Source organism: Podarcis cretensis (assembly GCF_951804945.1).
Source record: "Podarcis cretensis genome assembly, chromosome: 4".
Taxonomy (NCBI): Eukaryota; Metazoa; Chordata; class Lepidosauria; order Squamata; family Lacertidae; genus Podarcis; species Podarcis cretensis.
Window position 1 is genome coordinate 15,191,226 of NC_137173.1, and position 9,022 is coordinate 15,200,247.

General features: G+C 47.2%; 1 protein-coding gene across 3 annotated transcripts in view; it reads right to left on the reverse strand.

Moving 5' to 3' along the window:
- Positions 1-8,750, reverse strand: part of NOX4 (NADPH oxidase 4) — a 100,985-nt gene extending 92,235 nt beyond the window's left edge. The window contains exons 1-2 of one of the 3 annotated variants that reach the window (XM_079973825.1): positions 8,607-8,750; positions 454-549 (exon numbers count right to left, since the gene is read on the reverse strand). Coding sequence is in view for 2 of the 3 variants with exons in the window: in XM_079973822.1 (XP_079829948.1) it covers positions 454-549; positions 8,607-8,663 (153 nt within the window). In the remaining variant the exon portion in view is untranslated. Of the gene's footprint in view, positions 1-453; positions 550-613; positions 633-8,606 lie in introns of those variants that run through there. The other 2 variants (XM_079973822.1, XM_079973823.1) reach the window with 2 other exon arrangements.
- Positions 8,751-9,022: the final 272 nt, after the last annotated feature.

Below are 9,022 nucleotides of genomic sequence, written 5' to 3' on the forward strand. Positions count from 1 at the left end.
GCACATCAGGAGAGCTGGCCTGTAAGCGCTCTCGCCGGAACGGGCCCACGAGGTTGGTTAAAGTTACCATGACTAACAGTTGCAAGCCCAGCCATCCGCTGAGTGGGGTTCACATGTCAGAGTCCAAAAAATGATGCCTGCAGCTGGGAGCTGAGGAAGAACAGACAGGCGGGGAGCTCTCTTTTCCCAGACCCTGGACAGAGTCGTTCCTTTAATTCAGACACAGAAACAGAGTCTCCAGCCTATATTCCTTTCCCTCCCACCCACCCCTGCCCTTACATAACCCCTCTGCCCCACTCCCAAACATTCACCCCTTCTCCTTCTCGTGAGTCACCAAGAAGCCTCGAATCTTCCCGGTTAGCCAAAACTTTCCATTTCCTTCTCGTTCCCAGAGCCCCAAGGAAAGAGAGCAGGGGAGAGGGAAGGGGGGGGGAGCAAACATCTATCACTTACCCCCAGCATCTGATGCAGATAGTAATACTGAGGCCCCCGATAATATATCCGGAAAGTTTTCCAAAACAGTCCCACATTGAGAGACAGCCAGAGCAGCTGAAGGAAGCAATTGGGGGGGGGGGGGAGAGAGAGAGAAGAGAGAACAAATTATTATTATTACATGTAGAAAGGGCATGTGCAAAACCAGAACCCTCCCCGCCGGAGAGAAGACACAGGCAACAAACTCTCAAGGCTCAAAAGCTGAGTGAGAAAAAAACGAGACAAAGGCTTTTAAGAAATAAAATGGGGGGGGGGGGGTAGTTGGGCCCCACCAGCTGTGTTTTTGGAAGGTTTCCAACAGTGATGATCTCACTGTAACATGGGATGCTTTCAGACCATCACTATTTCCTGGTGGGACTCGCTCACATACCAGCAAATTCAGATTACATGCTTATTTACAGTATTTAAATTCCATCTTTTTCCCCCTGGTGTACATGATCCTCATTTAACACCCACAACAACCCTGTGAGGTAGGTTAGGCAACTGGGCCAAGGTTACCCAGTCATGGGACCAAGGGACGTTTTGAAGCCTGGTCTCCTAGGCCGACACTCTAACCACTGCACCACCTTGCCTCTCTCAATTGCAGCTGATTGGGAGCTCTTGCACAATAAAACCACTCCCCACCACACCACACCCTCTCAAAATAATCAGACTTTTCGCAATAAGGAAAGGGACAGGAAAATGCACTGGAAAGTGTGGGATAACTATTTCTTGATGAAAAGTCATCTATCCTCCTTAGAGGGTGTGTGTGTGATCACAATGATTATTCAATAAATAGCCAACACTGTCTAACCTCCCTGTAAACAAATCAAAACGAATGCTCAGTAAATGGGTTGTCTGGAAAAACCATCATGTGTGACTGCAAATCTCCAATACGCTCTGGACTCCCACCACAGATATTGAAATACTTTATTGTCACTTGTACAACTTGTATACAGTGAGATTACACAAGCACCCCCCACTCAGCTCTCTTAGTCTTAATTCCCCTCATTTACTGACACACACCCACCAAACCCGAAAGTCAGTTGCCCTGTTATTATCTTTTCATTCAGCAGCCTAACAGCCCACAGATAGAAGCTGTTCTTTACCCTGTTGGTGCGACTACTCATGCTTCTATATCTTCTGCCTGAGGGCAGGAGATCAAGAAAGTGCTGGCCAGGGTGTGAATCATCCCTGCGAATTTTCCTCACTCTCCTGCAGCAATGTTCTTCTGCTATTTCATCCGGCGGATTCACGGGACAGCCCATAATATCTTGTGCTGTATTCACCACCCTCTGTAGGCACTTCCTATCAGATGATGTCAAACCAGCGTACCACACCGTGATGCAGTATAAAAGGACACTTTCTATTGTAGAAGGAACTCATCAAATGTTGATTGACATCGTTCTTCCGCAATACTCTGAGGAGATGGAGTCTCTGTTGGGCTTTCTTAACCACCTGGGTTGTATTTATTTTCCAAGTAAGGTCTTCACTGAGACAAACTCCTAGGAATTTAAAGGAAGAGACTCTCCACACAGCCCTCCCCAATGTACAGCGGGGCTAGTTCTCTCTTCCTCCTAAAGTCCAACACCATCTCCTTTGGTGGTTGGATCCAGGTTGAATCGGCCACACTTTGGTCCCATGGAAAGCAATGAGACAATAACAGCTTAAGTCCCTTTGAGTTCAGTAGAAACTAAGTGCAACTAAGGCCTGATCCACACTTAGCTTTCACCTCGCTCTTTCCAGGCAGAGGTCCGCGCTTTAAGGCTCTGCGTCCAAGCACTGGGATTTATTTATTTATTTATTGTCCCAACGCAGTCATGGCTTAAGGCGCATAGATGTCAGTGGGAACTAAGTGCAGCTGGTTTAGTGTGTATTCAACCCACAGAATTTACAAATAAGGAGCCACGATGGCGGGGAGTGGGCATGCATGTTGTCCCAAGGAACTTGCTTCAGTGGGGTCTGTAATTAAAAATGATAAGAGATCGCTTTTGGCGCTGAGGCTAGCAAACATGATGAGCTCAGATGGTTCTAAATGGACCTGCCAGCTGCAATGCATGATAACAGGGTAATCATGCAGTCTCAGCCATCCGAAGAATGCACCCTTAGGCTAGATCTTAAGTTTAGGATGGGGAGGGGGGAGGTGAATAAGAGGAGACCTGATAGGAAGTTGTCATAATGGCTGTGTTCTCCCTCCACTATCAAAGGACACATGCCCCTGATTGCCAGCTTCTGAGAGCCACAAATGGAGAGAGTGCAATTTTGCTCAGGCACTGCTTGCAGGCATCCAATAAGTATCTGTTTAGGTAAATGTTAAAGGACCCCTGGACGGTTAAGTCCAGTCAAAGGCGACTATGGGGTTGCAGCGCTCATCTCGCTTTCAGGCTGAGGGAGCTGGTGTTCATCCACAGGCAGCTTTCTGGGTCATGTGACCAGCATGAGTAAACTGCTTCTGGCGCAACGGAACACTGTGACGAGTGCCAGAGCGCATGGAAACACCTTCCTGCTGCAGCAGTACCTATTTACAGTGGTGCCCCGCAAGACAAACGCCTCGCAAGACGGAAAACCCGCTAGACGAAAGGGTTTTCCGTTTTGGAGGCGCTTCGCAAAACGAATTTCCCTATGGGCTTGCTTCGCAAGACGAAATGTCTTGCGAGTTCCTGCAGGGTTTTTTCCCTTTTTCCCCCCTTTTCCTAAGCCGCTAAGCCGCTTATCAGCTGATCCGCTGATAAGCCGCTTAACAGCTGATCGCTAAAAGCCGCTAAACCGCTAATAGCGCTAATCCGCTAAGCTGTCAATGGGCTTGCTTCGCAAGACGAAAAAAACGCTATACGAAGAGCCTCACGGAATGGATTAATTTCGTCTTGCAAGGCACCACTGTATCTACTTTCACTGGTGTGCTCTCGAACTGCTAGGTTGGCAGGAGCTGGAACAGAGCAACGGGAGCTCACCCCGGTGTGGGGATTCGAACCGCTGACCTTCCAATCAGCAAGCTCAAGAGGCTCAGTGGTTTAGACCACCGCGCCATGCTAGCTAAACCCAAGGGAGCCAGCGTTTGTCATGTAGCTGTCCCTTGCCTCCCCTTGGCTACACCCATGGGGAGGGACACAGAAAGCATGGTCAGAAGAGGGCCATAGTCAGAAAAAGATTGGGAAACTGGTCTAGCCAATGTAGCCCAGTATCCTGCTCCCCACAGCGTCCACAAGCAGAGCACAAAAGTCATAGCAATCTCCTGCTACCATATTATTCTACATGGAGATGCCAGGAATCAAACCTGCACATGAAAAAAATGTGCATGATCAATGAGTTGTGGGCCCTCTGTGCATTCTTCTTAAAGGTAAAGGTACCCCTAACTGTTAGGTCGAGTCATGGACGACTCTGGGGTTGTGTCTCATTTCGTTCTATAGGCCGAGGGAGCCGGCGTCTGTCCGCAGACAGTCTCTGGGTCATGTGGCCAGTATGACTAAGCCGCTTCTGGCGAAACCAGAGCAGCAAACGGAAACGTTGTTTACCTTCCCACCAGAGTGGTACCTACTTATCTACTTGCACTTTGTAGTGCTTTCAAACTGCTAGGTGGGCAGAAGCTGGGACCGAACAACAGGAGCTCACCCCGTCGTAGGGATTTGAACCACCGACCTTCTGATCCTCAAGCCCTAGGCTCTGTGGTTTAGACCACAGCGCCACCCGCGTCCCATGCATTCTTCTTAGGAAGCTGCTATTTGTCTGTTTAGTCCAGTTGCATCTAGTCTGACTGGGAGTGGCCCTCTGGGGCAGGGATGTGGAAGACCTGTGGCCCTCCAGATGTCAATGGACTACAGCTCCCACCTGAAAAAGGTGTCAGTCAGAGATGATGAGAATAACAACATCTGAAGCGTGTCAGGTTCTCCACCCCTGCTCTAGGGTTCAAAGGCTTTCTCCATCATCCGATGCTTCTAATAGGGGATGCCAAAGACTGGACCTTGGCATGATATGCTTGCCACCTTCAAATATCTCAAGGGCTGTCAGATGGAAGAGGGAGCAAGCTTGTTTTCTCCTGCTCTGGAGGGTAGGACTCAAACCAATGGCTTCAAGTTGCAAAGAAGGAGATTCTGACTAAACATCAGGAAGAACTTTCTGACATTAAGAGATGTTCAACAGTGGAATGGTCTCCCTCGGGAGGTGGTGGACTCTCCTTCCTTGGAGGTTTTTAAGCAGAGGTTGGGTGGCCATCTGTCATGGATGCTTGAGCTGAGATTCCTGCATTGCAGGGTTTTGGAATAGATGATGCTCGGGGTCCCGCCCAACTCTACAGTTCTATGATTCCCTTATTCTATAACATGATTCCACAATTCTATGAACCTGGAATCTTCTGCTTGCAAAGTAGGTGCTATACCTCAGAGCTACAAATCCTAATGGTAAAGACCAGCTGGTCCCCACCACAGTTGTCTGGGATTTGAACCCAGAACCTCTCAAATGCTGAAGGGAGGACAATGCCCCTAAACAGACAAGTCAGATTACTGGATTTGTAGGAATTCTAAGACCAATGGCGACCCACCAGATTCCCATGGAAAGCTCAGAAGCAGGGCCTGGGTGCAACAGAACTCTGCCCACATCTATGGAATGAGAATATGAAATTCACTGCATGTATGACGATAAAGGAAAATATCATGAAAATGGTATATAGATGGTATATTACCCCGGTTAAGCTTGCCAAAATGTTTAAAACATGTAATAAGTGTTGGAAATGTAAAGAAAAGGAAGGGTCTTTTTTCCATATGTGGTGGGAATGTAAGAAGGTTAAGGGTTTCTGGGAAATGATATACAACAAGTTGAAAAAGATGTTTAAATACACATTTGTAAAGAAACCAGAAGCCTTTTTGTTAGGAATTACAGGAAGAGAGATAAACAGAAGTGATTACAAACATTTCCAATATTCTGTTTTGAATATTCTGTTTCAGTGTATCTGAAGAAGTGTGCATGCACACGAAAGCTCATACCAAGAACTAACTTAGTTGGTCTTTAAGGTGCTACTGGAAGGAATTTTTTTATTTTATTTCCAATATGCAGTGACTGCGGCAAGAATTTTAATGGCCCAAAAATGGAAACAAGAGGAATTACCGACAGTGGAAGAGTGGAGAATGAAACTTATGGACTTTGCAGAATTGGACAAAATGACTGGGAAAATTAGATACCAGAAAGATCACAAGTTCACTGAGGACTGGAGAAAGTTTACGATTTATCTGGAAAATATCTGTGACGAACAGACAACGCTAGTCGGTTTTAAAGAGGCTTTGTGAGGTTAAAGGGTATTGTAAAAAGAAAATGAGATGAAAGGATATTCTAACTGGCAATATATGATAAAGGAAATGTGTAACAAATATAAAATATGAGGATTGTGGGAGGAGCTGGTGGAAGTCAAAAATTTGTAAATTGGTGAATATGGCTATGTTTGAATAATTTGTAAAAGAAAAATTTGTAAAAATTTAATAATAATAAAAAAAGAACTCTGCCCACATCTGATCTCCAGCAACTGGCATTTGGAAGCTTACCGCCTCCGACAGTGGAGGCAGAACACCTTGATTACTAGCCACAGGTAGTGTCGTCCTCCCCAAATTAGTTGAAAATTAGTTGAAAGCACTTTTTAAGTCTTCCAAGGCTACCCATCACTAACACCTTCCAGCCTGAGTGAACAGAAGCAAAGGAGCAACGAATCCCGATGAAGTTATCCCTGACCAGCTGGGAGAGTCCGCAAAACCTGCACAAGCACAGAAGATCTGTCCATCAAACATACACTCAACAAAAATGTGGGGAACTGAAATTAATAGGGAATTTGGGAAAGGTCCTGAACTCATTTGCTTTCAGTGCAGAGGGTGCCAAGCACAATCCGTAGCTTCACCAGGTGGGCTTGGGCAGAGACTCCTACCTGAAACTTTGAAGAGCCAATACCAGCCAGTGTGGATGATAATGAGTTGGGTGGACCAATACAGTGGTACCTTGGTTCTCAAACGCCTTGGTACTCAAGCAATTTGGAACTCAAACATTGCAAACCCAGAAGTAAGTGTTCCGGTTTGCAAACTTATTTCAAAAGCCGAACGTGTTCCGTTTTGAGTGTTACACTTCCAATTTGAGTGCCACACTTCCGTTTTGAGTGTTATGCTGAGGTCTGTCTGTTTTTGCTATTTATTTTGAATTTTTGTTTTTGTGGCTCCTTTTCTGTGTGACTGTGTGGAACACAGTTCAACTACTGATTGATTGATTGATTGATTGATTGTGTGACTGCAGTACATTGTTTATTGCTTTCATTTTATGGATCAGTGGTCTTGTTAGATAGTAAAATTCACGTTAAATTGCTGTTTTCGGGGTTGTTTTTAAAAGTCTGGAACGGATTAATCCATTTTGCATTACTTTCTATGGGAAAGCACGCCTTGGTTTTGGAACACTTTGGTTTTGGAACGGATTTCCGAAACGGATTAAGTTTGAGAATCAAGGTACCACTGTAGTAGCTTCCTAAATTCTCATGGTCATCTATAGAATCATAGAAATGTAAGCTTGGAAGGAACCCTGAGAGTCCTCTAGTCCAATCTCCTGCAATGAATGAATCTCAACTAAAGCAGCTACCCAGCACTGAAAGTACTTTTTAATCCTAGATGTGCTTATGCCATATGTATGTTGTTGTTGTTGTTGTTGTTGTTTAGTCGTTTAGTCGTTTCCGACTCTTCGTGACCCCATGGACCAGAGAAACCAGGCACTCCTGTCCTCCACTGCCCCCCGCAGCTTGGTCAGACTCATGCTGGTAACCTCGAAAACACTATCCAACCATCTCGTCCTCTGTCGCCCCCTTCTCCTTGTGCCCTCCATCTTTCCCAACATCAGGGTCTTCTCCAGGGAGTCTTCTCTTCTCATGAGGTGGCCAAAGTACTGGAGCCTCAGCTTCACAATCTGTCCTTCCAGTGAGCACTCAGGGCTGATTTCCTTCAGAATGGAGAGGTTTGATCTTCTTGCAGTCCATGGGACTCTCAAGAGTACATATGTATGTACACGGACTCAAACACACACACACACCCGGTTGGTTTGGGTTCCTCTGTAGCAAAAACCAGCGCAGTTCAACAAAGGAGACAGTTAAAGGGAACCTCCATTTCAAATTCCAAGCTCCATTAATGTGTGACCCCAAAATTTTTGATCCCTCCAAAAAACTGATGCCAAAGTTTAGGGCTAATTTTGTGCCATGAACCTCGCATTTCGTGCCACCTCCCAAACAGAGTACTGTAATTGACACAGCAAATCTGTCGCAAAATGACTACTTTGATTTCAAACCTACACTTGCATCGCATCTGAGAGTAAGCCCCATTGAACCCATTGACTTACTTCTGAGCAGCCCTGTCTAGAACTGTGTTGTTAGGCAAGCCTCTCATTCTGACATTGCAATTAGGATGGTGACGATTTTAATGCCTAAGGTCTGAGGGCAGATGACAATAATAAAAAAATACAACATTAGAAACAGTTTTAAACAACTTACAGGGCGGGTCCTAAAAACAGACATTTCCAGTGTCAAAGACCAGGGAAGAAATGTGAGGGGCAGTAACACTAACCTACATTGCAGGGCTGTTGTGGGAATAATGCAAGCTGATTTATGTGGGGAAATAAACACAGGAACCAGTCTTGTATCCAGTAAGGTCTTTGGCTGATCTAGCTCAGTATCATGGCTGGCAGAAGCTCTCCAAAGTTTCAGAAGTCTTTCCCAACCCTACCTGGAGACGAACTTGGGGCCTTCTACCTGCCAAGCAACTGCTCTGTCAATGAGCTATGAGCCTTCCAGAAGGGAGGCGAAGATGGTTTTCTCCATTAGATTTGAATCAAAAGCACTGGTCCTCACCCTGTGATCCTGCGCGTAATGCTCAGAACCTGCCCATGCTCAGGAGCGCTCTCTCCTTTCCCCTTCTTCTACTTCCTGGCCTTTCCCCGCACAGGACGGCTCCAAGCTCGGCGTTCCCGAGCAGGGCTTGGACCCAACCCTGCGTGGGGGGGAAAGGGCAAGAGCGCTCCTGAGCATGGGCAGGTTCTGAGCATCTCGCGCGCGCAAGCGCAGCGAGAGCAACATCCTTGCGATGGAGGCGGCGAGGCTGCGCGCACCCCCGAAAGGCAAAGGTCCCTCTTACCAAAAGGAGGTGTTTGCTGCCCTCGTTGGCGAGCCAGCTCTGGCAGGAGGCAGCCATGGTCCCGGCCGATGAAGGAGTCCCGCCACCGGCTCTCTCTTTCTCTGCTTTTGTACTTTGGGGGCGGCCGGAGGGAGAGGCTTGGCTTCCTTTTCAGCCGCTGGAAAGCCAAGCCTCCCCCCTCCCCTCTTTCCGGCCTCCCCCCTCCCTCTTTCTCTCCTCTTCCCTGGACCCCCTCCCCTCCTCCCCTCTTGCCCCGGGGGGAGAAATCTAGTCGCTTCTCCCTCCTCCTTCCCTCCCCACCTTTACTGCGCCTAGCAGACAGCTCCAGGGTGGCGCCGACGGGCTCCTTTGTCTGGGACGAGGAGGAGCGATTTTCTCCGCGCCTGGAGTTGGGGGTCTCCTGCGCTCGGAGGAAT